Source organism: Varroa jacobsoni, unplaced genomic scaffold (assembly GCF_002532875.2).
Source record: "Varroa jacobsoni isolate VJ856 unplaced genomic scaffold, vjacob_1.0 scaffold_1461, whole genome shotgun sequence".
In the NCBI taxonomy this organism is placed as follows: Eukaryota; Metazoa; Arthropoda; class Arachnida; order Mesostigmata; family Varroidae; genus Varroa; species Varroa jacobsoni.
The window spans coordinates 92,127-120,049 of record NW_019214363.1 but is presented as its reverse complement, the minus strand read 5'-3'; the positions used below and the strand labels follow the sequence as shown (position 1 = coordinate 120,049).

At 43.1% G+C, this 27,923-nt stretch overlaps 1 protein-coding gene and 1 long non-coding RNA gene across 3 annotated transcripts in view; one reads left to right on the top strand and one right to left on the bottom strand.

Annotated features, from left to right (window-relative positions):
* Positions 1–27,923, top strand: part of pico (ras-associated and pleckstrin homology domains-containing protein pico) — a 178,274-nt gene that overhangs the window by 141,831 nt on the left and 8,520 nt on the right. The window contains exons 2-3 of one of the 2 annotated variants that reach the window (XM_022850432.2): positions 23,220–23,301; positions 27,495–27,800. In XM_022850432.2, coding sequence (XP_022706167.1) covers positions 23,220–23,301; positions 27,495–27,800 — 388 coding nt within the window. Of the gene's footprint in view, positions 1–23,219; positions 23,302–26,856; positions 26,961–27,494; positions 27,801–27,923 lie in introns of those variants that run through there. The other variant, XM_022850433.2, reaches the window with a different exon arrangement.
* On the bottom strand, positions 1,847–26,720 carry LOC147752143 (uncharacterized). Its single transcript, XR_015314912.1, has 3 exons — positions 26,392–26,720; positions 4,106–4,200; positions 1,847–2,216 (listed from the first exon to the last, which is right to left on the bottom strand). It is a non-coding gene; the product is annotated as an uncharacterized LOC147752143 (long non-coding RNA).

Below are 27,923 nucleotides of genomic sequence, written 5' to 3'. Positions count from 1 at the left end.
AAGAAGAAAATGTCAACCTGGCGCGAAGTTTCCATGGGTTAAAGCAAAAATGTATGTTCGCGATTTTGAGTTTTTCGAAGAATTTCCTAACAGTTGTCCCCTTACCGTGTCGCGCTGGAATAGATTTAGCGTACAAGGTGTCGTGCACAATGAACGTGTCAATAATGTATGTATAATATCAGTAGAACAATGTCAATGACGTGTAAGAGAGCGATAGGAAAACCTCTGTTGGCGACAGTGTCAAACCCGTGGCATTAGCCGTGGTTAAAATGAGTGTCCCGTTTCTGCCGTTCGATCTAAACCAGAACACGAAACTGATGGGGCCCTTTTCGAATTGGTTTGTGTACATATTGATCCCAAGTCGTACTCGCTATAGACCACAGGATTTTATGTGGCCACCTAAATTCACAATAATTTTTCTACACCAATCAGGTCAAATATAGTTTAACAAAATACGTCCTAATTACGTTAATTCGTTAAGCTTACAAACACATCCGATCACATCAACTTTAAAATAGGTTAGGTTAATAATAGGAATAACATCTATCAATTCTCTAAAACGCGAATGAGATCCGTTAAATGGCTGGTAAATAAGCGATTGTCTGAAAAGTTGAAAGTGTTCTCTTGAGAATAAAAGCCGTAATACGTTTGATGTCGGTGTACTTCTCTACTTTTGTTCCTTTTCCCTCGTCCGATCACGCCTCTAGGTTCTTACTTTATCTTTTCCTCCAATTACTCTATCCGACCGCTTGTGCATCTGTCCGTTGTCGAGCTGAGCCTCTGAATGTTTCTACCGTTAAACAAGAGATTACGCGGCACAGGGCCAAACTATCCATGAAACAGTAACGTTATTGTCATTTTGACCAAACGATGTCTGTTTAATGGCAGGGAACGATAGTTGTGCCGGTACGTACTGCTCACTTCCTCTTCAGTCGGAGCGCGATGCACCCTGCTCAAGCACCCCGCGCAGTGATCTTCCACCGCAGAGATAGAATCTTCCGTGAATTCTCGCTGTCGCGGAATCCTCTGGGAATGTCTAACGGGTGACGTGATTCCGCATAAACTCGTTTACTGGTTTCACAAGAGTTTATGCATGATTCCGCTAGCGCACGCCGGGGCTGTCGACCAAGCCAGGCCCATGTCGCCATAATCCGCTGTACGCACAATGCACATAGCCCTAATGGGAGACGCAACGCTCGAGAGGATTTGGTGCGCGCCACTAAACTGAGAGCTTCCGACCGGCGGCGGCGGCCGACGCTCTGATCGCGTCGGTTGTGCATATTATGTGCGAACAATACCCAGAATGAGCGCACGTCAGCTAGCAAAAATGTCCTTAAGGTGATGATAACGACGTATGCCGACGTGAGCGTTAGGAGAAATGGAAAAACGGCAGGAGCAAAGTGAATCAGCAAACGTAATATTCAATGGTTTCTCTCAATCATTTCACTATATTGTGCTCGCCGTTACTGAATTAAATGCTTGGACGTTAAAATATGGAATCGTTCTATTCGTCAGGTAGGAGCTTTATTGGCCAGGTAGCAGATTTGTACTATAATGTGTGAGTGGCAGTGCGTGTACGTGTGCTTAGAGTATTTATGACGAATACAAGTAATGCAAGCTGGGTCGGGTTTAAGCAAACAGTAGCACTTTTCCGCCTCTGGTAATTAGCCCATTTTGCATTCGAAGCGCGAGGTCGGTCTATCTATCTTATCAAATATCGTTAAACTGTGGTAACTCAGTTTACGCTTAATCCCTCTTTAACGAGACTGGTATTTTGCTTCCCCGAGATTACTTAAGTATCAAAGACCTTTATTTTATCAACAATCGTAACAATGGACACCGCAGAGAGAGATAGTTCCGAACCAACATTTATTGATACTTGGACTTCCCATAACCATAATAAAAGCCGTAACACAAACTACGAGAGCTGTTGACTTATCATCGTTAGCTCGGACTACGCCGGTATAAAGCTTTGACAAAACTGAAACCTGTACAGACGTCAACGGCAGCTACGCAGGGGACCTTCTAGACTTTCAGGGTCCGCGATATAATAACAGAGCGTTTGTATGGCACCAAGTGAGGCTTGATTGTACGACATCACGTCTCAACGTAGGTTCCTCTGTGCGTGTGATTGTGTATACTCGCAAATAGCGTAACATCGATCCACGCGACTGCTTATGCCCCATTCTCGTCGGTACCTCTGCGAACTGCGTTACCTGCCTCATACGAGAAATTCATTCCTGAGAATAATTACCCTCATGCCGATATTGTTTCCTTGGTTAGCAAAATAATCAATTGAGGAATGATCAATTGTTTTTTTTCAGACTTTACTGGCTTAACATTAGTTGTGCTAGACGGTGTCAGAACGAAACTGGGTCAAATCTTAATTTATTGCGCTCTGCATATATGGTAACTTTCATAAGTTATATGAACAGGAATTCTATCATGGAACACTTAATTTTTATTGAAATAATTGTGACAAACCGTGAAAAGTTATCGCGCTATTGTTTGATCGGGCACTACCTCACCTATATCTGCATAACCTCTGTTTAGCAAAAACGTATTACTCAAGCCAAAAAAAATCCAACATAGTTATGTTTGGCGCACGCGGTTTTCTTTTTCTCTCGCCGTAGAGCTACTTCTAAATTATAAAAACCCATATTATCATTTAATTTGTCTAAATACGTCTCATATTATTTTTTTAATTCAATCCCTGCCTTCCGAAATTTGCCGCAGTAACGTTCCACACTTGTCACTTCATCCTTGTTGTTAACTGGAGCTGTATAGCATTGAGGTAAGCTGACCTGCAAAAGTAAATCGATGTAGAGAAGAACGTGTTGTATGTCCATCGAAGGGGTGACCTCGCCTCCTGAGGGCGTAAGCCAAATTGGCGCGTTTTGCGTGCGAGTGACCCCCGATGCTTTTGACTGTGGGCGTAGCATAGGAAATTATAGATGAAAGCTTCAATAACATACTCCGGCATACCCTTGCGTGCCGACAAAAGGTACCAATCAGCAAATAACCTGGGGTAGCGAAAGGGAAAAACATTGGGAAGCTGTTGGTTGCAGCGACCAGGGAATTGCAGACGGGAAGGAAGACTGACGGCCGGGAGAGAGTAGGAAAAAACGACAATCGTGTGCTTGGTTGCAAACAGACTAAAACCGTGGGGGTCTGATGAGTGCTATGGGCTTTGGGTCCCAAAGCTTGAGTCGTAGGGGAGACAGGTTAAGCGCTTTAGAGCCTGACCTTCGGTGCTATCTGGAGGCAAGTAGGTTGTGGTGGTTTCTCCATGGAAACGACTGCGGTTCCCCGTAGTCAAGAGAAGATCCCCTTGGCGCGAACCTTTCCGGTCTCCGGATGTCGGAGTATTGGGTATGTTTCAGAGTTGCTTCTATTGTGTGCTGCTCGTCGTTGTTGATACACACAGCGCACTCTTTCGTACACTATAAGATTTAGCACTACCAGCCTCTTTCGACACGCTCTTTTTCTCCCTCACTTTTTTATGCATAACATTACACGTATGTAGCTGTATTGGAATCGTGCTGCAAAAGTAAAAGCATTTCGCTTCTCGCTTGGATGAATCAATCAAACGCAAAAAAAACTCGTCATTCAAAGAAAACAACGGTACCCGTATCGACCTTTGGAATTGGACGCGGCCAGTGAAATTGAGGACAACTACGTCGAGCTTTCCTTCTCCTTTCATCATTTTCTCATTGTCAGAAACTGTCAGTTTGTCTGCTCATGCGAGACGACAAGTATGTGTCTGGCTTACAGATAAGCTGTGAGCAGAAAAACTCAGCGCAAAAATACGGTGTGCAGTTTTGACGCAAAATAGGCACAGCCTGGGCCTGATTGCAAACAGTTGTAATAAGGCTTGACATAGCCATAGTGCACCCCTAAGAACACATACAACTAGCAGAAAAGTAAGAGAAAAGGGGGGGGGGGTAAGGAACGAAAGAAGGAGAAACGCAATTAGCAGTGAACAAGTCTGAAAAAAGGAAAAGGGATCAAAGACCAGAGGTGTGTGACGGTAAAAAGGTAACATCTGAAATAAGATATGGGGGGGGGGGGTCTAACTCAGAATTAATATTGGGCGTCGGCTTACCTTACGCGATCGACTTGCCTAGCCTGAAGCACGTATGCTCATGTGTAGGTAGGGACCCAAGTGAAAACCCGATAATGGTACAAGCCCCCTTGTCCCTTGAAAAACAAATGAAACGTAATCTATTAACTTAAAACCTGATATATTTATATTCCTTTATTTTTTTAGGTTTCCTTCGATCGTATCTTGAATATGACACTATAATAATGTATACACATATATAATAAATACCTAGTATTGTCGAAGTAAAGGATACACGTGCTGATCGTTGTCACAAATGTAATTTGGAAGTTGTGTTTTTAATAACGACGAGCAAATTAAATAAGTATAATTTACTTTTACGTATATAAGATGAATGTTCTCTGGGTAAGTATTTTTTTATTATTTTAAAGTCTCCGCGAAAAGACAACGCTGTGCCTTGTCATCGAAGCAGGATTGCCTGTAGTAGACACTGTGATAACAATCCAACTGCGACATTAGTGTTCTTGCAGTCGAGCTAATATAACGATGACGATCTAATGCCAAGTCCAGCATAAACCCCACTTTTCGAATTTTGATATGAATCTTGCCCAGAATCTTTTTTCCTCAGTGAACAGATATGTTCGTCAGCCCAGGTGAATTGACCGAAATTAGAACGCGTAGTCCTTCACTGCCATGGCCATTGCTTACAGGGGTCTAACTATTATAACAGTTTATTGCAATTATCTAAATTACGCTTGCGCATTCTTGTTTCGATTTACTGAATCCTCCACACAGTAGACACGATTTCGATAGATTCTTCTGATGAGCCAATGAACCTTCGCCTTGTTTTTTCGCTTAGATCATAACCTATTCGCGATTTCCAGTTAGGTAATCGCAGTAGACATCTTTGAATCCGTCAAGATCACGACATCGTTACGTTAAGTCGCCTGCCGACTGAAGGTTGACATTTCTTTGAATGGGAATAGAAGTCTCGGCCTATCCGCGTCTTTTGTACGTACGTACATATGTACGTGCGGCAAGTACACAAAATTAAGCCTGAATGTATTGGAGTCCACTTACTACTCACTTTTTAGTACAGAACAGTTATACGCTAGCTAAGTAGTAGCGACGCGACTAAACGCATTTTGCTACCGCTTTTCCCCGAAACGTTGTCAAGAGACGCATTTGCAGCGCTTCCAGTAGCTCGTATCTTGTCGAGGGTAGAATTAAATAATCAGGGGTAAAAGTATGTTAGGGTTGTTTCAATTTCAACGGAAGCCAACGAATAGCTGAGACGCGAGCGTCATTGCCGTACACGAGTGGATCGCCTGAAGTGACATTGTCTTCGGGTGTAATGATGTTTTCAGAATATTAGTCACGCTTGGAGTATTCCTACAGTGACAATGGAACGGCTTTATTCCTTTATATGGAATACCATTCGCTATTTTTTGCTCCGCATGTTTATTGCTTCCGCGGGAAAGCAGAATGAGGCGTTTGTTGCACATCATGAATGAGATTGGGTTAGAAATATGTCGAAGAGCCACTATAACGGTAACTGGACCAAATACCCTGCATGGAGCATTATGTTAATTAAACGCGAGATCGATAAACTTTTCCTGTACTGGCTTCTTCTTACACGACTGATTAAACTTAATCGTTTTAGTTAACAATCTCCCTTATTCGAATACGGGCACCCCATTCAAACTTTTCTAAACAGGGTCGAGAGATATTATCAATCGCCGTCGCTATCGCCGAATCGAACGAATCTATACGAACTAAAACAGATTCCCACAAAGGAACGCCTTCAGCTCAGTGCATCTCGCAAACGCTGTACCATTTTGTATTGAATGCGATTTTCGCCTTCTACTTGTCTTCGCTTGTACTGCTACCGCGATATTATTACCACGACGTGTTAGTTCTACTGCTACACCGTACAACCACTCCTATTCGAAATGCCTTTGTCTACCGAAGTGCCATTCCTTTTGTCTTTATGCTACTCAGCAGGCGCGTTAAAGAAATAGCTTTCCCCTTGGGGGGTACGCGACTCGCGAGTCGTTTCCGAAATTTGGCTGTAGGGAGGTCGAAACGGAATTCCACGGGTCGCAGCTGACCGAGACATTGCTTCACACACAAGCAGACAACAACATTTCAGTTTTGTTTCAGAATTCTGGCTGCAACGGTTGTGATAGTAGTTAATGGTAATTGGCTGCCTCTGCTAAACGAGACTCTTTCCGTCGGTTAGTTAATGGCGGAGGCCACGTTGAAAGGGTCGTGGACTCTGAGAGCTTTCAGCTGCGTCAATTCCTTCGACAAATGAATTCCGCCGCCTGCGGCAACAGCAGTAGTCGCAACGGTGAATTCCATATGTGAAAACGACTCAACTACCTATCTGAATAATGGGCTGGATTCTGGAGATGTGCTGTGTGCTATCGTTGCTTGACTTCAGTCTGTGACCTTTTGGGGTTGAAGACTGCTCTTTCTGAGATATTCGTTGAGGCAGCGGTTACTCTTTCTCTCGAAGCTTTCGAAGCAGGATCGATCGTCGGTGAACTCTCGTGTGACCGAAATTGGACCTCCAACGTTGCTGTGTTTCAAGCTGTTTCGAAGACGAGGTCTAGTCCACGTTCGATCAAACAGCCGCATACGCAAATATTTAGTGACTTTATAAGACAACGATGAAAACAACCCGATATAGGCAGTATCCGGTAGGACTGTGGGTGTCCTTCCTACTAGAAGCCATTGAAGGCACGATGATGCTTGTGTGAGGAGGGTGCTTATTATACATAACGCATTCCCGCCAATGCCACTAGTCCTTTCGGTGTAAAATTCGTTGATGCCTAATCAAAGCTTCGTTAAATCAGGGCTACCTCGCACCCTCGCTACCGAAGCCACACCTGTACTTCCACGCTAGAGCTTCTTCAGCTTGATACAAATATATCAAGTACATCTCAGTGCATGATAGTTGTGTACGTTCACATAAGGAGAATGTAAACTTCGACGGATGTTATTGATGAGCTGAGCTATAGCTAATCCTGTTGGTTTGTTACGATCCCAGCCATTATACCTACTACATTACACGACGAATTGAAGTGAGAAAAAAACAGTTTATTATACCTAAATAACAAGTACAAACGTGAGAATACACACATTTCTATCTTAAACATTGTTATTCAGCTTTTTTTTCTTCCTCAGCAGATCATGATATTCAACACAGCCATTCCTACCGTTAAAATAAATTTGCAAAAGAGAGAGGAGTCAGTCCTCTGTTTGCTTATATCGTATTAACGAGAGATCGTAAGAGCGCATCTAAAAGGAAATAAGCGCGCCAGAAAGTTAGAGCACTCCCTCTCATCGCTGTTGTTCGAAAATTTCACCCCGTCAACCGAATATCCATCTTGGGTGCGGCTGTACGTATATGCCTGCTGGTCGTTCTAACTGTTACGTTAAATCGTCTTGCGATACGTGTTTCATCTGTTATTATGGCGGGTGCTCCTCAATGTATTATATATTGAGGGGCACCCGCCTTTCCGAGGCAAGCACTAAATATAGAACCGTATAAGGGACTCACCTCATCAGCGGACTTTTTGAGCATAATCAGTAATAATTATCTGTGGTCATGGGCATGTTTCTAGCTAGATGTGATATGTCTCACCTGGCTTCCGCAGCGCACAAAAAACCGACACTATCAACGAATGCATCTATTGGATGCTATCATAAAAGTAACTACGTTTCTCCGTACTTACGCTGTGAGTAAGAAAAAACGTAGCTACTTTTGTAAATTTGAAATCTGAATGTGTTTATACATTTCCGCGTGATTTACCTGCTGGACTGCAAATTTCGACGGTGATTGTCCGTGTATTCTAGGAGTACATAGAGTTCGTTTTTGACAAAGTTTCTCACGAAATTATTTGGTTGTAGCAGCAAGCGACCGACTTTCAAGAGCAGTGGAAATCATCGCGATGCTTTAGTTCCCCCAGTAAGCCCTTCACATCTCAACCCATCTTCCTTACACAGTCACCTTCTGGTTCCGTTGTTCGTCTTTGTCTGTTGCCAGGAGCCAGCCCTTTTTCCTTTACTCTATAATATCTGTCGGACCACGACCAGAACAGGCAGCTCGAGATTGGGGTCATGTCAAGTACTCGCGCCCCCAGAGGCCAGGTTCAAACTTACAGCCGTACTGACGCTGTATCAGGGCGATTTCGCAGAGTTCGTCGACGGAAGGATGCTAGCGGACGGCCATGGAAATAGGGTCTAGGACTGGGTTTAGCTTCTTTTGGCTCTCGCTGGTCATGGCAGTTCGTTGCTGGGCACCCACCTGGCTGTCTCTTGCCGAAACCGGAAAGCCGACGTAGCAGTGGTACCGGTAAACTGGGTGGCCATTGTCCTGCGCAAGTTTAATAGTGCGATCGGCTCAGTATGCTGTTCGAGTAGGCGGCGGCGGCGGCAGTGGGGGCAATACTAGCTGAAATAAGCAGATCGGTAACGAACAAAGCAGCAGCATGGATTGTTTTTATGGTCGTTGTTGTTGTATATTTCCACCGTAGAGGTGAGATTAGGTGGAATAAATGTGAATTTCCGCAGAGATGGCGTGCCGACGAACCGGAAACTGACGCTGCTGCGGAGATTCTATTGAACAGATGTTGGTTGTTTTAGCTCGAGGGAAGCAAGGAAAAGAAAGCTTGGAGTTGAAAGAAGTGGGAAAATAGAAAGAAGAGAGAAAGACAGTGGGCCAAATAGAGGGCAAGTAAGTAGGAGCTAGGACCAGAGACGAACAAGCCAGTCCTTTTGCCCCCCACCAGAAAATGGGGTAGTAGTATTTGTTGTTATACGGCAGATTGATTGGGGAATCATAGAATCTTTTTTTCCTTTAGGGAGTGCAGCCTCCTCGAAACACGGACCCCAGTGTACGGTCTGACACTGTCCTTCCCGGACATCGATAAGTTTCAGCAGGCGGACATCGATCTTGCCTACTTTCAAGACATAAGAAACAATGAGCACAAAGTACCTGGCAAAGTGAGCTTGCTTGCTATATACTCAGCCACACAGCCAGCAAACAGCTCTATAGAGGTGTACCGCAAACGAGTTAATGACAAAATTACGCCCACCAATTTATGCTGCCTGAGTTAGTTTAGACACATTTAGAACGCGACTGAAAGAAACTTATTGATTAATGGCGGTGTTGATACGTGAAAAATCGGAATGAAAATAAGAACTACTATGACCGTAGCAACTGTACTGAAGTTATGTATTGCGGATCGAGCTCGAGGCTGGCAAGTTTTACGAGATATTGTGCCTACATGTTAAGTATGCGAACATCAATTTCCTATTTGAAATGGATGTACAATATCTAATGTATATCCGATATAAATAGAGGTTTTGTAAGTGGTGTGCATTGCATGGTCATGAAAAGATCAGTGAAATACGTAATGAAAAAACCAAAAGTATCAAACGGGACTCTTCATGTATGTATCATCAATGAACGTTTCGTCTATCCGTTTTTTTTTTTTTTTTTTTTTTTTCATATTATCCTTCTTAACTGTCGCCTCTATTTCAATTAACCGATGAATTATTGCTTCTGTTTTTACTTTCCCAGACATTCCCCCTTTGATATTCAATGGCGTATCTTATCTACATGAGTGGCTACCGTTCTTTTCTCGCATTGGACCGTATATAGTATCAAGATATGATATTATTATTTTTTGCTTTTTCACAAGCTACCGTTAACAGAATTCGTAGCGTACATTCCCCTCTAAACTACTCATTCGCGCAAGATGGCTCGCGGGCATACAAGCACAGAAGCAGAACTTAGCGGGACGGGTAGAACACTGCATAATGCTCTTCGTGGCTTCCTGCTAGATATATTATCTAGTGGTGTCCAGCCGACTAGCCGGACTTCATTGTGGGTCCGCCGTTCAACGGAGTTACGCTGCCAACAGGCACCAGGTCATCATATTAAGTTACCTTGACGTTGAGCTGAGTTCAGCCTCAGTTCAGGATGGGGCAGAGCACACAATAGGACCTATCCATATTCCTTCTCAAGTAAAGGCTCTTCCAATCCGTGGATCGAGCAGCTTTCGAGAAAACCACCAAGATCTCGAAGTGTTTGACAGTCTTCATAGTGTATCGAAGCCTCATCTCCAAAGTGGAATAGGATACGCTAGGCTTAGTGAATGTCCGAGGATCCGATCTATCAATTACCTCACTTAGGATGGTTTTTTTCTCCTTAGGATTTTGTCTTCATTTCGCTAATACGCAAAAGGGGGTAAGCCGAAAAAGGTCAGCGACGAGACTAGCAGCGGAGCTGGTATTGCAGAATCGTACCGAAGAGCGTACCAACCTACGCGGCTGACTAGGATAGCCACTTGAGCCTTCTCAGTATGGCACCAGTAGAAATTTTAGCTGTTAGAGCTGGTTGGACCCTGTGACCAACGTTATCTACAATAGTCATTGTTGAATGTGTAACAACTACTTTGCCTATTGTTATATTGAAATACCTATTATTTATATTATGATATTAGATTATTTTTTTGTCAATGAAGTAAATTGTTATTCGTTTCTATACTCATATATTAACAAAATATATTATTTTAGAACCTATCTGTTTTTACTGCTTGCTTATCCCAGAAAAAATTCCCTACGCTTAGTTAACCTAAATACGTGTCATTCTAATACAATGCAATGGTTATCTCTTGCATAAAAAAACACTTGATCATAGAATGCTGACTTCGATAGCACGAGCGATACAAACGACTGATAGACCACCTTAGCGGTAAAGCCTGACAATGCGACCACTTCCAGTCGCCTGTAAGAGCCCTCAGGGGGGAAAAAGTAGGGGAAAATGAAGCTGGCCAATGGTTTTGCGCTTAAGAACCTCTCCGAAGCGTATAAACTAAATACGAGTTCGTACAACGCTGGTGCAAAAGAAGCCGTAGTAGGGCTTTAAAGAATGAAGATAGCACCCACGACAGGCTACCAAAGAGGGGAGGCGTATCTATATAAAACTAGTATTCGCATCACTAGTCTAAATGAAATCGTCTGAGATGGCTTAAGAACTGCGTACCCTTCAAGTATCCTACTTGGGCAAATCTGAAGGTATTTGGTCGTATTATGCAGGGCTTCGTTGTGCCAGTATTGCTTGTCTATTCAAAGTGGGCTATATGTAGGTCCGGGAGGGCTAAGTTTTAAACACCATATTTATAATAACGACAACAATAATAACGAGAGGCAAACAACTGCTGAAATATTGCATTCGATTTTACCAAATTGTAGAACGATCTTAGAAAGAACGAAAGCTGGCTTTAGCCCTAACCCAAATAAAACCAATGAGGACTTATCGCTCTTCACCTGTACGACGACAAATATTGCTATGTAGAATCGTCAAAACTCACCAAGGCATTCTAAAGATAGGTCAGCTCTCATATAAAAACCTTTTTACTATGATAATATTAAAACATCAGTCTACTTTAAAACACACAAATAGGGGTGTTTTACTTGTAACTATACGACTATCTGCTAAAGGGTATTGTTTTTCCATTTCATTAAACAATACCAAACGTGATACATGTGATTAACAGCTTTAACGCTTCTTACTAGTAGGCTGCGTGAAGACATGTAGACTCTCATTTAAAACCTATTTTAACCTTCCTTGTTGAACTGTCTCGCCTCGTTTCGTTATGTATATTTCACATATCCAATAATATCCATGTCCTATGTGAATTGGTTACGCCACCACCAAACAGAGTGGTGCACGCGTAGAGAACGGTGTCGTAACTCCAGACCTGCCTAGCATGTATCAGTCACTCTGTTGGAGAGTCACCCCACGGCGATCTAAAGGTGGATGAAAGCCATGGTAGGAGCTATTCAGCAGGTCTGCTCTCGTAAGCTAATTAGGGTATCTATCCAATGCCCGAGGCTCTACCTAGTTTTTCGATAAGAGGTGGTCTACAACTGCACCAGTAGTCGCGGGTATGTGCGTGCTTTCTTGCGTAAGGGTACATATAGATGTAGTGTCTGAGATCGGACCGACTAACACACCGATGACACACGAAGCAACGACATGTCATCGAAACCCCATCGAAAGTAAGTACGAGCAAAGCTTCTGCCTTCTCTCACAAGAGAACACACTACAAGTAATGTCAACGACGCAACGTTAGGCGCTTCAGTACCTCATCGCAAGAGCAGCTGAACGAAGACGTGTATATGAAGACCATGGAGTTCTTTTGTTTTCAGCCTGCGCTGCCTGTTCTCAGGCTCGTCATGTCCGGCGTCATCGTCTTGTTGTACGGCGCCAGCATTTAAACACCCAAGCCGCTTCTCGATTCAATCTAACTTGATGACAGCGACGAGATCGTCTCCTGTGTTGGCCTGGAGCAAGTCAAGGAACCACGTTGAATAAAGTAGATTGAATAAGAAAGAAACCTAGAAGGATGCTGGAGGCGAAATTACTCTCCGAAAATAAACAGGATGACACAGAGGACAGCAGGCAATCGCGACGCACGAATTAAGGCATTATAGGGGATTCAGGACAGTACGAAAAAGAGAAGTTCCAATGGTCGTATTGGTAGAAAATAGAGCATTCGCAGCAGCGTGCAAAAGGCTTGTCTCGGGCGTTAGGCTACATGCTATTCAGTGGCCTACAGTCATCACTTACTTACATTTATCTTAGGCCGGGGCTTCGTTGAGCTAGTTTCCTCTGTTGTCGTTGATCTTCCTTCTTTGATATGCTCTGTCGTGTTATTTAGTAATTTGGAGTTAGGTAATAGTAAGTGCAAGTCAAGCGGGGGGGGGGGGGGGGGTGAAAGCTTGGCAGCATATAGTTTTCGTGATAGAAGGGTCATGACGGCAGCTCGCTGGAGCACCAGACCTGGCTAGTACAAGCATGATTCGCGGCCGCCGTCCACGAAAGGCACAAGAGGAAATAAACGGCAAAAGCAACGTAGAAGAAAAATAGACAGACTGCTTGGTATACTGGTTAATGCCAGCGGCCAACGAGAATGTAGCTGACAGAACATTACTTCAGAGTCGAAGAGGCCTCGCGCGAGACGTAAGCAGGGCCATCCTGTTGTCACATGCAGCCAGTGAGCTAATTCAGCAGGGCCTGAACGCCGAGCGAATGAGCCACTGGCGAAACAATCACACATCTACACTTCGTAAGCAGAGCAATGCTTACAGCAGAGGTTAAAATGGCCATCGTGTTGGTGATTCGTTTCGATTTCCATTGGGAAGGTCCCGGAAGAGCTCTCTATTCGCAACAGGGGACCACTTCGCATGGTACACCATTGTGCTTGATGCTAGACAAACCCAATTAAATTGAAGAAAGATGAAATGGCTTTTACTGTCAGGGTCCGCATAACTTTATTTAACTAGTTTAACTAATTTATTATCAGAAGGGAACATCCGAATAGCGTGAATAGAGGTGAAGAGTAGAAAGAGATCGTTGTGCCCAACAGGCTAACTAGGTCTTGAGGTAAAAGTGCATCCATGCAGAACGGCTATGATATCACTTCAGGCCCGTCAACCACCGTATACTACGCGAACGTTGTCATAGAAAGAGTATGACTTCGTTGACAGTATCGACAGCGAAATTCAGCCAAACCTTAATTCGATCCGTCAATGGGCTATTGATACTATTATAGAGTTGTTTCAAGTGTTATTGTCTTAAACAATACGGCTACCGCAAAATCTTTTTTTCATATCTAAATAATTACGCGACAGGACTTTCGCCAGGCAAAGGGGAGAGATATTTTTTTAATAACTGACATCATATATGCTAGAAGTCTGTGGCACTAGTGCGCTTACGATTGGCTTGCGTAGTGCTAAGTAGGATGCTCCTAGTGTTTAGCCCTAATATACGATAGATCGCATTTGAGATCGTTCCGCCGTTTCACAGTACCCATCACCATATATTTTCTTAATTTTACCTGTTACTAATATCTATGGTGATGAGAACAATATCGGCTAGAAGCTATTTACAACATTTCCTCAACAGTGGTCACTACATATATGTGAGACCATAACTGAAACCGTCTATAATCGCGGAACACACGAACAGGCAATCTCATTCGATCGCTCCTCCGATCCGCTTCCATACGGGAGTGTTATATGCCCATTGCTCTAAGTCAAGAGGGCTGCTGACCAGGGGAGCTCTTTTGGGAAACTGTTTAACTATTAAACAAAAAGTGAAGTGGTGAAGAAAAGCTCACAACGCAATATTTTTATCGATTTCGTTGCCGGTGGTCTTATCCGACAGCTTTTTGGGATATAGTCCGAGACAGAGTACACCGTATCGGGCCTTCTCATAGCCTTATGTTAGAGCCTACGCCCACCTACAACTAGTCTATATACGCAAACGGGATAACAACGGACCTGTCGCTTCCTGCACTTGTTTCCGTCGATTAGCTAATCAAATCATGAACCATGCAGGATATACGTGTCTTGCCCCTTCCGCATGCACCTGCACATTGCATGCCAGATAGTTAAAACAATCCCTACTCAAACACAGGATGACTCTGATATTAGGCTTGGGAAGGCTTTACGCAAGTGAAGGAAGCACGCCAAAAACACTGGCGTGTACTTAGGGTGAACGTTCCTGTTGTTGGTCAAACTGGCCAGTTGGCCAAGATTGAGCTTCATGAGGTTGACCGGCCGCTCGAGTTGTGGTCATAATTCCTATGATTTAGGTTGTTCAAGGTCAATGGTAACCCCGTTGTGTCCATACGACTTCGGATCCATTCAACAACACTACAAAATCAGTGTTAAATTCGAACACTATTAGCCTTTAGTTGGCATAATCTTGCAACGTACCTGACCCGGACAAATATTGAGTTTGGCCGTGTAAAACACTTTTTAGATTCTACTACATTGGGGTTAAAATGATGCCCAGTGTCCATGTCAAATGAATCTATCCAGGAGGATATAATGGTGTCACTTAGTAGGGACGACTCAAGTCCATAATTCACCGTGTCTAAGGCATAAAATTGTTTCGCACCGAGAGTCGAACAGCTATTTGCTTTCGATCCTATAGATCGCCGCTACGGGAATCGCGTGCTGCGTTCCATGATAATTTGTCCGCGCTGGCCGTGCGCATCCAATGTAGCGGTGCTCCAAGCAGCTTGCCGTTACGTTCATGGCCTAATAACAGTATCAACCAATGGAGACGACTCCATGCACCACGGGCATTGTTCTCATTGTTAACATTAGCTAAAGCTAAGTGCCAAACTTACGCCAATCGCCATTAGACTATCGACAGCAGTTAGCGCCGAAGCTAGCCGGCCAAGAAAACCCTCTACTCGACAGGAGTGGATACTGAATTCTCTGTACAGTCGCGAGATTCGATCACCTACTAGAACCAGAACGGTGGTGCTTGTTTCGAGGCGTCCTGTCGCTATTGCTGTTGTGGTTATTGTTAGATATTTCACTACTTGGCTGGTTAGCCCATCGGTCGATGTCCCGACCTGACGAGGCGTCCACGAGACATGTGCATCTCGCGTGCGCTCTTTGTGTAGTAAAACATTTTGCGGAGGAGGGGGTACGCTAGCGCCCCCTGATCCGTTTGTCGAATCGCTTCGCGACAGGCGCGAAGAAAAACGGATCATAATGGACCGCTTGTCGTCGGCGGCTTGTGTCTGCATCTCTCTCTATAGACACAGGCCAAGGTCTACTTCTGAATGACAGTGGACCGTTGGACAACAGTGACGGTCACTGCGACAAGACCATCTTCGAAGAGACCGAATGGCTGGAGCTGTAAGCCGCTCTCATTCTAGACTCGTTCATGTATATGGATACAAGCTTAAGTATACACGCGGATGAATATGAGTCTAACAATAAGCTCCACAAATAACTTCGTCTCTTTTTCGGCTTCATAGTAGCACAAGGCCTAACTCTAGACGAGTCTATCATTCTCTTTCCATTTCTTTTATTTTTCTTCTTTTTCTACTTGGCGGTGACCAGATGCACGCGCGTGCTTCATCGACAGACGGCAGGTGTGCGGGCGCTAAAAACTCACTAGCCACAAGAGTCGTAGCAGTGAAGCGCAGCGGCGTCGTGCCGGAACGACAAGCTGCTTCTGACGCTTAATACCACCGCACGCGTCGCGGTCGACCATCGATGATGTTGTTACTGTCATCGAAGTATTGGGATCTTCGTAAAAAAGCAACAGCAGTAGGATAGTACAAACGTCAGTTCGGTTCGTACATCGTTTCTAGCATACGAGAGAAGAGTGAGAGACTAGGTTACGTTTCACATTTCGACAGTAGTGCTAGAGGACGCCCGCAGTCCTGTCTGAAACTGCCCTTGCTCGATCTATTGATAACTGGAGACTTGAGCCCTAACCCAAGTTCCGTTTATGCTATGCGCAGGCGTCTAAGCGCTAGGTAGACGAACAGCAGGATAAAAACGGGGCCTGATTGGCGAGCAGCAGTAGGTCTTTCGATGTCGCCCCTCCGGACGGCCAGAGCTTTCTCCTATCGACCATCTGCCACTGGCCCACGAGCCATAACAATACGCGTACGTTCGAAGGGCACGGAGCCTCTTAAAGGAAGTTTCATGTGGCAAATAAAGAAGCGATGACCCTTTTTTGACTCGTCATTCGTCATAGTTAAAAATTTTTGTTTATAACTGTGTACATTATTCGCAATTTGATTTTGTGTAGTAAGCTCGTATTTACATTTTTATGACGAAATATAACTATACATCAATACATCATAATATATATTATGATGTACTGATGTAGCCATGCTTGATCGCATATATATATACATACGCGATCAAGCAGGCCGCAAAAAACACAGGAATCTCAAACTACAAAAAAAATGCCAACAAATGCGAGGACATTTTTGACCTGAAATTACAAGATATATCGAATGAAAGGCCGGTACCAAAATGTTTTTCTACGATTATTATTTCTAAAAAATCTCAAAAATCGACCGCTGAGGTACCTAAAAATGTCGGTACAATGGCAAATAGAATGTTATATTTCTGCGCTTACCTCGTACAGGACACGCATATTCCCTGGCCTGCCGCCGTTCCTACGGATGGCCTAGTTTTAGAATGAGCTTGCTCATTATGTGGAAACCTGTTGCGTACCCTAACAGCTATATTACAAATGTATTACAATAAGCTACTGTCGGAGAGCGGATTCTTCTCTTTCTATTTATTCGCTCGCGACGGTCGTTGAACGCAGGCAGGTATCGTTTGCAGTCTTACGTGCCTTATTCGTTAATTTCCCTTCGCTTGTGGATAAGACGAACCTGTTTGTCACCACCAATAAAAACAACTATTCATTAAAAAACAGTAGTTCCGTTGTATTAACAACTGCGGGTTAAACACCTAACTAAACACCTAAACCTAAACATAAATAGATCGAACAGGAACAGGTCGTAGTTTGTAGTTAAAGTACCAAAGAGCATCTTAGTATCTGACAAACGAAACTTTCCACTCGAGATTTTCAATATTGGATGATCCTACAATTTAGGCATAAGTTGAATTTTCTTAGTAGGTAGATAACCAAACCCCTCAGAGTGTACGGTCACTTTCTTATGCTAGTTGATGTCTTCGTTTACGGCTGAAAAGAACGTCGTCACAGTGATCGATCCCGCTGAACAGCAAATCGAACGATATTCGAATCACCCATTGAAAAGGCATGATTTACAATTTCAATTATAGCGAAAAATTTTGACGGACGGTTTGTATATTCCATCTAGCTCCTATTCAGGCACATCCTCAAGATTACCGTGAACTTGACATAGCCGACACGTGGCTTCCTACAATGCCTGTCTATTTTTCTCGGGTGTCGTGACCTGGGTCGTTAACGCGAGTCTCTTTGAGCGCATTGCGACTATAGCCATAACTAACAAGCATGCCGCTGTACTAGTTTAAATCTCATCATTGGAGAAAACTACTAGTAGAAAATAATAATCAGACAAAGAAGGATTTACTATTAAGCTTGATAATAACGATAATTAACAAGACCTATTCTGGCTTCTAGTAACGGCGTGTCCTTGATGTTACATCTAAAAACAGATGATTCTAAGTACTTCCGAAGACATAGATAAAGCTAATAGTGGTAAAGAAAAACTGTGAAATAAAAAATACAAGAAGAAAAAGTATCTGTCTATTAAAGAAATTGTATACCCTAAGTTTTCATCGAGCAAAGTACTATTACAATGAATCTATATGGAGTCTATTGCTATATATTAGTTAACGCTCGAACGAGAAGTAAAAATAATAATAATAATAATATAGAGTTAAACAAACGTTTGCACCAAAAACCAACTCAGCATTTCAGCGGGTGCATATTGAAAACACTCAGGCTCTAGCATCATTCAAAGTATGTTCTTAAACATGAAATTGGTTCAGCGTACTACTGAATCGGAAACACAATTTTTAGAAATTCTAAGAATACAGCGTAGTTTTTGTAAAGCTAGAAAGAGACTGTCAACGATATATAACATATGAATAAGTCAGAAGATCGATAGACACGAACCGATATGTGTTGTAGCTCTTATCCATCATTCTTAGATAAACCTCATTCTTAGATAAAACTCTAAGAGGAAACGTTTTGGATAGAACCGACTTCATGTAGGGCAACGACTATAACGGTCTTGCGGTGTATTTCCGTGTGAAGAAACCTACAGCAACTCCAGACCCTAAATTAGAAAGCTTTAGAGAGATACCTCTAGTCTACGAAGGCTCTATGTCGTTTGGAATACTCTGCGTCAGGCTATATCGTTGTTTTAAGCTTTTGCTCAAGTCTGATGGGGCTGCCATGAGGGAAGTTCATTGGATTTTTCTTAATGGAACCCGTGGATCATGAGCATTCAATAGCCACCGCGTATTTCCAGTTTTCATTCGTCAAAAGTTGTAAGAGGGTGGTCTGAAACTCAAGTATGGGTCGCCGTTACAACGAATCATAAAACCGTTTAAAATGTCTGAAGGCCAAAAGCCGTATTCCATGTGTCCTTCACCAGCTGGATTGGATTTTGTATCTGCTTTCAGATCAAAAAACTTCTATTTTCTCCAACAGTCTAATGAGACTGTGATTGGGCGCCTGTGCCCCTAACAGAATCAACTGCAAGTGCCTGCGCTATTATAGAATGCAGAGTTTTAGAGAGTATTATTGACAGTTTGTTTCTGGGGTTGTTGTTCTATGAAGTAGGTTGAATTAGACGTTTGACCATGTAGAACCGTGCGACTTGAGCCATGGCAAACAAAAAATTAAAGAGCGTACAAAAAACAATTGATTGCTTTATCCGCTCATCTAACCACGTTTGCAATTATTTGCAACGTGGCAAATATATTTTAAATCTGGTTGTCGTTAAGAGTAATCTGTTCATCATTGGAGAAATAATTGGCTGTGATAGCAGGCAGAATCAGGCCTCGCTTTGTAGATGTATTTATGATTATTTTGGCTAGCACTATTAGCTCTTTATCCTATATGAACGTGTCCTATCTCAAGAGTCACTTGTTTTTAGCTATTGTATCAAGCATTTGCCTTTATTAGGAGCCTAACCGGAGTGGGTCCGCTGTACTTATCTACAAACCGATGGAATAAAAGGGGACTTATGCGAGCAGCTATTAATCTTAATAATAATAATACCTATTACCCCTGTGATAATGTTGATATGTTAGATAATTGAAAGCAATGCTGGAAGAACTCATTTGTGTTACTTTCATTACGAGGTACGCTCTGTATTTTAAACTGTAATCAAGCTACACACTTCTTATAGACTTAATAACTGTTAGTTCCGTTAGAACAGATCACATAACGGGACCTACTTTGGACAGTGTCGAAAGCTATATATTTTCAGTTGTCAAGTAGCGACCAACACCATTTGTTTTTATCAAGCTTATACCAGACAGATAAGTTCTGGAACGACAGAATGAGTATTTTTATCATGGCGAGAAGAGATCTTCATCGCGCTTCTGGTCTTCGATCGCAAGCCATAATACGAACATCACTGAACGTAATTAGTCTGATTTTCGAAACCCTTCGTAAAATCACCTCGTGCAATAGATCCACGCCCAGTAAAACCTAGACCAGTTTTATGCTGATACCAAATCGATTGCATTGCCACATTTAGACAGAGACTCTTTTGATCGCCTGATCAAGTAGGTCGTTCGCAGGGCGAACTGCGACGCGAAACCCCCAGCACCCCCCTTGCACGCCTGATCGACACATGTGCGCGGCATTGCTAGAGACAATGCCACAGTGCGGGATACAGATGAAAGCCAGGCGAAAGGACAAAATAAAATTCATTCTCTGTTCATGAGGCAACAAACATCAAAGAGTCGTTCGAAAATATCCATGATTGTCGTGGTCATCGCTACAAAACAGAGGGAAAATTTTTCATATCTAGCGTAGCTTGAGTGACGCTTTAACGGGTTTACACCTGCCAAAATCGCTCGACGCGCACTTGCTGCTGGAAGCTATTTACGGATAAACGGAGAAATATTTTAAACACGACTAAAGATGAGTAGTCGCAAGGAATGATAGTTAAACTGATTATACGCGATCATCAGGAAGGGCATTTTCACGGCATGCAGAAAAGAAAAATTGAAACATATCTTTCCCTTTCGATACAGTCAAGAAACAGCTCATACGAAAGAACCAAATTTATTCACTTTATATACTACCTGAAGTAGCTCACGTTCTCACACGTCTCGTGATTGCTCTTCATCTAACAAACGAATACAACACTAAAGAAGATTTCAAATTAATTGAGAGTAACCGAGCCAATTTCAAAATTTCTATACTGCCATTGATCCAGCGGTCACGCGCTAATCGTAACTCAGACGGCGCAGTTTCTAAATTACACACACCCTTTCAAGTTCAACGCTTGTTAGGTACGATCCTGCCAACAATATGTTATGTTTCTCTCTACATCTCTACACCTTCTGCCCATCAGATGATGTCGTTCTTTAGAAAAAATTTTTTACACAATAACCAAATCAAATTGACCTGCAGTCATCTGTGTTCCATGAATACACGTGACGATCGCCGGAAGCGGCTGTAATAAGCGTATATTCATTGAGACACAGCCCCGGGGGCGGGTAACGGGCCGCAGCACCGTGAGCGTTCTACTCTAAGCGCTAACTGATTGACCCGTTGTGAGCTATCGCTTTTGGGCCTAGTTGTGTTCCTTAGGCCGGTTGCGTTTCTTAAACACTTCTCGGTTTGCTATAACCTCTGATAGCAGACGCCTCCTTTCCTAAGAACCGGTGATGCTCGACGCCGATCACAGCGACCCTGGCGGACGGCGCCGCAAATCCAGACTCTAGGCAGGCTACGCTTTTCAGTTATTAACTAGTACTGATTCTGTTGTGATGGTCACGTCGAACAAAAAGACAGATTAAGCCAATGTTGTGATATCGCCGCTCATCTGTTTACAAAGTTTTAGTGGCAATAAGTTAAAAGAAAAACCCAACGCACAGTTATCTAGTTTTTGACATAACAGTTTATTGTGAAGAAGTTAAGATAGAATACAGTGTTGCTAACTAAGATTTAAAACAATCCAGTTTCAGTGACAGCCAGGGACGATGTTTGTTCGTTCGATAGATTGGATTGCACTCATATGATTTAATGCTCATGACACGTTGTCCGTGCCGGTACCGTGTGTGACTGTGTTTATCCAGACAGTGACAATTATTCGTTGCTAGCTAGAAGGACGTATAGGACACAGTAGGAACAACACAATGTTGAAGTGGTGTCAGAACAAAAAAAGTGAAAATTTGCTTCTTGATGATACTTTTCTCGACCTAATGGTAGGTTACGTTGCTGTTATTGAACGTCTTTCGTTGTTATGTTAGTGTGCCTAATCAATATATTAGGCAAGATAGTAAACTTGAATTTTCCATAATTTTTTGCGGTTACTCTAACTATGAGGGTGACCATGATCGTGCAATGGAAATGATGCTTAATTTCGAATTTCTCCTTCAGTTGTAAGTAAAGTAAACTTCAAGGATTCATGAAGTTTAAATGGATAACAACTCGCCTAGATAAGCAAACAAACGCCGTAAGCTTTTAGGGCCGTATAATAGCTTTAGAGATTAATGTCCTTAACTGCATTTACCCACTGATATGACTGTCTACAGGTAATGTAAAATTTTCGCCACAACTCAATATTTGATGCTTGTGACAAAAACTGCCTTTTTTCATCCTTTCTAAAATTATCATTATTATTATTATTATTATTATTATAGATTTTTTGTCACCTTATTTATTCGATCAACGTGCTTGAGAAGGATGTTTTTAAATACAAAAAGCCTGAGTGTAACACGCAGAAGCTTTGAGGGGAACGGTTTGCATCTCAGCTGTCAACAATTCGATATTCGCCTTCGTAGGAAGTTATTCCTTCACGAGGCCCATGTTCAAGTTCAAAATTTACTTCGTGAAACTTTAAATAGTGGAGTATTTTCACGTTGCATAGGGCGAGCTTTCTCCACTATTGTTCTTTCTAGATGAAGCTCGTAACGGGTTAAAAATCTCGATTTTTTATGACTCATCTACAACCCGCCAGCTAAAACCGCCAGCGGTGATATCCGAGTGGTCAACAGTCTCAAATTCTAATGACAAGTACAAGTATCATAGATCGAAACCAGACAGGAAAAGTGCCGTAGAGTGTTGCATTTGAAATATGAAATTATGTGTTTCTCGCGTTTCATATTGAACGAGCCACCAATATTATCGGTGTTATATCAAACGTACATAAAAGTATCGCTATGATATGTCTGAAAATCGTATATACGATAAACAGAGTACAATCTGGTTACCTTAGACACATTACCCTATTCGGGTCAAGGAAGACAAATGTGCATGAGGCTGTGTGGCGTCAAGACTAATATTAATATAAGCCATAAGATCTATCAAACCAATGTCATATCAGAATTGCCGCTCGATTTCTGTCATTATGCCGGCAGATTTTAGCAGCGTTCGAATTTACTAGAGAGCCGTAGTTTAGAATCAATGGGGCAAATTTTGCAATGAACCTTTCGAACGTTGCAGATTTACCTCTGTGTAGTACTACGCGCTCTCTAGATGTTTTGTTACAGTCTGGTCTTAGCTTTTCTGCTAAGTTACTCTATGCAAAGCAGTAAGGTTTTACGCTTTTGTGAAAGTAATATATATTAACGATGGAATCTATACCCGTCCTAATTTCAGGGACCGGCTCGAGCTTCGAGCGTGGAGCCATCTCAGGTCGCGCGCTTAGATTCATATAGCTTCTCCATGCACAACCTCCAGGGTACGTAAACTATCGCGCTTGATGCTGTCCTCAGCCATGTATACTAAAACGCTTTTCTGTGCCTTTAGATAATAGACAATGATACATGATTGTTATCCAGTACGAAATGCCCTTGACTAAATAATACTTCTAGATACTATTATGGTCTACTGCAATATCTGCTTGTCTACATCCATCACGTTTCTTCTGATTAGTTCTGATATTAATAACACCAAAAGAAATGCCCCTAATATTGGCGCCAGCATTTTCCATTGATTCTTTTGCCCCTCGATATACACGAAATAGCAGACCTCTCAACGAACCGCCGAACGGCCACTCGCTCCTTTTCCGCTAAGTAACTAGTCCACTCCATAATTGTCCACCTCCATGGACCAGAACTATCACCGCGTGCGTTTTTTTTCGAGTGTATATTAGGAAAAGAAAAGCGACAATATCAAAGCGACTTGCGCGACCATTTCGTCAAACTCGGATCTCTTGCATTCAGTCCGGGCGCATCTATGTTGTTTACTGTATTTGTGCCGGTGGACCCGCGCAGAGCTCGACGCACCTTTTGCGCTTTAGGAACGAACGCTTTTGGTTGTGGCTGTGTGCCTTAACACGATCACTCGTTGAATAACAATGCCAAGTGTTGCGTGTAGCAGCATTACTAGGAGCGAGTGGGTTGATGATACAGGTCCTGCTGGGTAGTGTTCCGCAGCGATTATCCCAGTTGGCATACGGACAAAGCTCCTTCTATGGACGGGAGAGGGGTAGTTCTAAATCGGTACTTGGCAGCAGTAGAACCGCGCAGTCTGAAGGTCCGCACTAGTCCCCTTTTCGCCAACGGACGGGGCACGGCTTTTTAGAGAGGAATGAAACTACACGCAAGCGGTGATCTTGAACAGTCCAACGGAACGACCCTCTCTACTAGGCGGGAGTTTGCGGGACCTGCCACTACCATTCCTCTACTAAGCCTTGGCCACTATAACCTAAGCTATCGCACGTAAGGCCAATCTAGTCTAGCAAATCTAGCCTAGCTTTCTCGTCAGACCGCTAGGTGGTAGCTTTCTCTCATTTTAAATTAGCTAACTTTTACTCTAAAATCTGGTTGATAAGTCCGGCCTTACTAGGCATCCAGTCCAGCTGTTTTCGGTTCCGCATAGTGGGTCGAGTCTGCCATCCTTTTTTCGCTCTTCAGAGTCTTCTACTTGCCACTATCGCCTACGACGATGACGACGACGACGACGACGACGACGACGACGACGACGACGACGATGATGACGATACGCTACCAGAAGGGTCGCAAGAATAGCGAAGGCGTCCAAAGGTCATCGTAGTTCGAACGCTCTCCGATCTTGCAAGCAATACCTCTATTTCTATCGAGACTACCATTGCGGTCGCTGCAACCAAAGCCATGAACTTATACCTGCAAAACACTCATGCGAGCAGAAGTCTCTTCGTTCAAGGTTGAGACTCAACCGCAGCCATTTGCAGCAATAGCAGCAGCAGCTCTCTTTCGTAGCGACTCATTCTTTTTCTCTCACCGTCTCTTGGTCCGCCTATCGCTCGCCTCTAGTTCTGGCGGAGAACTGAAGGTTAACGCTGATGGCTGTCGGCAGACTTTGGACTTCCCACCGAATTTTAGCGTCAGAACGAAATGGATGTTTGTATGTTCGGGTTGCGGAACAGCCATCCGGTAATTCATTTATTATGGCCAAAAGGGCCTCATCAGTTGGACCTCTCATTGTCGAGACCGCGAAGTGCCGATGCCTCGCTTACGGTGACATTCGAATTCGATGTTTGCAGTTGGATAATGGATGAGGACTAGGTGATGCGCACATATAATAGTAATCGCCGACTGAATTGAGTGAGACTAAGTGTATTAATATAGCGTAACAGTACATGTGCGGCCATTTTTTTTGTTGTCAAACTGTAATCAAGCACAGCTGATTAATCCTACGGATATGGCGCTTAAAACGTACCACGTATAAGATTCCTAACCCACCAATGCTCGTTACGAACACTAGGTGCTTTTTTCGTAAGCTGTAGTGGTTGTACTAATGGTGTCTGTTTGTTTGCACCTTTCGCATCGCATCTGATGGTGGTATAAGTAATAGCGTTTCACGTAGACAGCCTTTCTGTACAGGCACGACCACGTCTGTAGATGTTACTGAAGAGTGAGAGAAGGAATTAAAGGCTACATTGTTTTATGATGAATCATTTAATTGCTGGTATAATAACTGTTCCTATTAAACACTCGAGGACTGTGTTAGGATCCTTCTAGAATGTCCGGTTTTTATACAGCTGATTATTGCTATGAGTATTCAATGTTGCCATGACGATTCATGCGTACATCCGGTGATTGGTGATCTTTTTTAAATTGGTAACCGGTTAGCAGTATACTTCACTTCGACCTCCTTCATCAACCTGGTTTGCCTATCATTTAGCCTGGCAACTGGTCAGCGATTACCTTTTTAGACTCCGCTCCTGTCTACAGGTTTCCTTCAAAGAATACTAGATGTACTTTTCTCGTTTCGTCTTGTGTTTCTTTCTCCTGGCAACCATTTCGTATTTTGCACGATCGTCTTTCTACTCCATAGTTATATCTGTACCAGGTGCCATCGGCGTCTTGTTTAATGTGTATCTCGTTGCCTTTCGAACGAAAGTGTTTTGATCAAAGGCTGAATAACTAATTACAATCGAGAAGCATGGAGCGCCAGCTAGATCCAGCGGGCTTTGGAGCCAACTTTCCTCTACAGGACGCTGTTTTCTTCCGTGAAACCTTGCCTAGTCGTATGCCAACTCAAGGTCTGCTACGTTTTGCAGAGAAGTGGACGCCGGTTTGCTGTTTCGCGTAGCACTACCGCAACCACTACTATACGATCCATACAGACCGCGCAAGCCCATTTACAGGAACTCACTCTTGAATGGATTCGGACAATTTGGGTACGGCGTTGACACATTTACGTGTGATACCTTCTGGTCGTCTTGTTTTCGCTCTCTTACTTGAGTAGTATTCTTCACGTCATAGGTGGTGGTGGCTGTTTTATTGGAAACCACTTGTTCGGGTTGCAATGTGTTCGATCAAATTTCGCGTTGGAGCTTACGTACCTGCTATACACAAGCTGTTGTAGAGACGAGGCGTTGTTAGGAGCGCAGGGGTGAGCGTTCGCGAGGCAGCAGATAGAGACAGGATAACAAGGAGACAAGCTTAGAAGAACCATGGTCATTAAAGTAGCCAGGGGTGCACTAATCAGACTTTAGCTCAATACAATAATTCGTTCTGTTCTATCATTTTCTGCTATGGGCCTAACAACAGCGCAAATAGCAATCTTTCATCACTTAGTGTCTATGCTAGGCCTAGAAGTAACTGCGTTGTAGGTTGAGTCAATAATGTTTGCCAACAATTATCAGCACGTCTCATGCTGCTGCTATCAAGTAGATACTCGTATTTGGCAGTGAAAACTCACAATTAAAAAGTAGCAAATAGATCCTGTATTATTTAAATATGTATATTTTTTTCACTCTCTCGGCTCCTTGTCTGAGATAATAAGTAAGTCGTCGTCGTCGTCGTCGTCGTCGTCTATCCACTGGATGACTGTTTGTGAAAGAAGGATAAGGGAAAAAAACTGATGATGTTGCTTTTTCTCTTGGAAATGGATGTCACGCTATTCGTTCCGGTAATGATATTTAGCTGGTGTAATACTTATAGGAGCTATGGAGGTTATAATGACTATGACGATGGCAATGTTGTAAATTTTTCGACAATGGTGGTAGCAATGCTAGTTATGAAAAAAGGAAGTATTATTCTAACTATCTATAGGAAGCTGAGTATGGGTAGAGAACGACCAGAAGGTGATTGATAGCAGAAAAGAAAAAAAAATGCGAATATAGCGGTGCCGCCGTACCTAGCTAACTGTTCTTCGCAGGACGATTCCAATCATAGGGAGCAGTCTTGACCGCGGTCGGTCTGAAGCTTGTTACATGACAGAGTCTAATAGCGGTTGATAAATTGTGATATTTTGCAGATGAATTTATGTATTTGTGCTCGTCAGTGACAGTCATCTAATGACAATAACTAATCAGCGGTTTTATTGTTTGTATTGTTGGTATTACCGAACTCGGGACCTGGTGATCAATTGGACCATGTTGTCCATAATGGATAACGCTTGTTATATCACTGACCATACGGACGAATTTCGTAATATGTATAGAGAGCCAAGACAACGAGCTTGATGCGATACTAGGAGAGTTGTGCGCGCTTGGTTCGCAATTCGAGCGTGAATTACATGGGCTTCGGGCTGCCACCGAGGATTGTCAGGCACCAATCAGCGTCACGGGCTGGGGAATGATCGCAGCTGAGAAGGGTGGTGGACACGTTGGTGCTGCAACTCCCGTACCAATGGGTCACCCCACTTGCGTCGGAAGTAATAAGGAGGCTACCCGAACGATAGTTCCCGCGACCCCGATAACTGCTAGCCAGAACGTTCGATCTGCACCCGAGTCAGTCAACACCATCGGTGACTAACATTTTTTTGAATTATCACGTGTCCGTCCCAGACAAATACTGATGATCGTTTGATCGCGGCAAATGATTTATTATTTGTAATAGATGGTAGACAGAATGGTGCAGTATATTTATT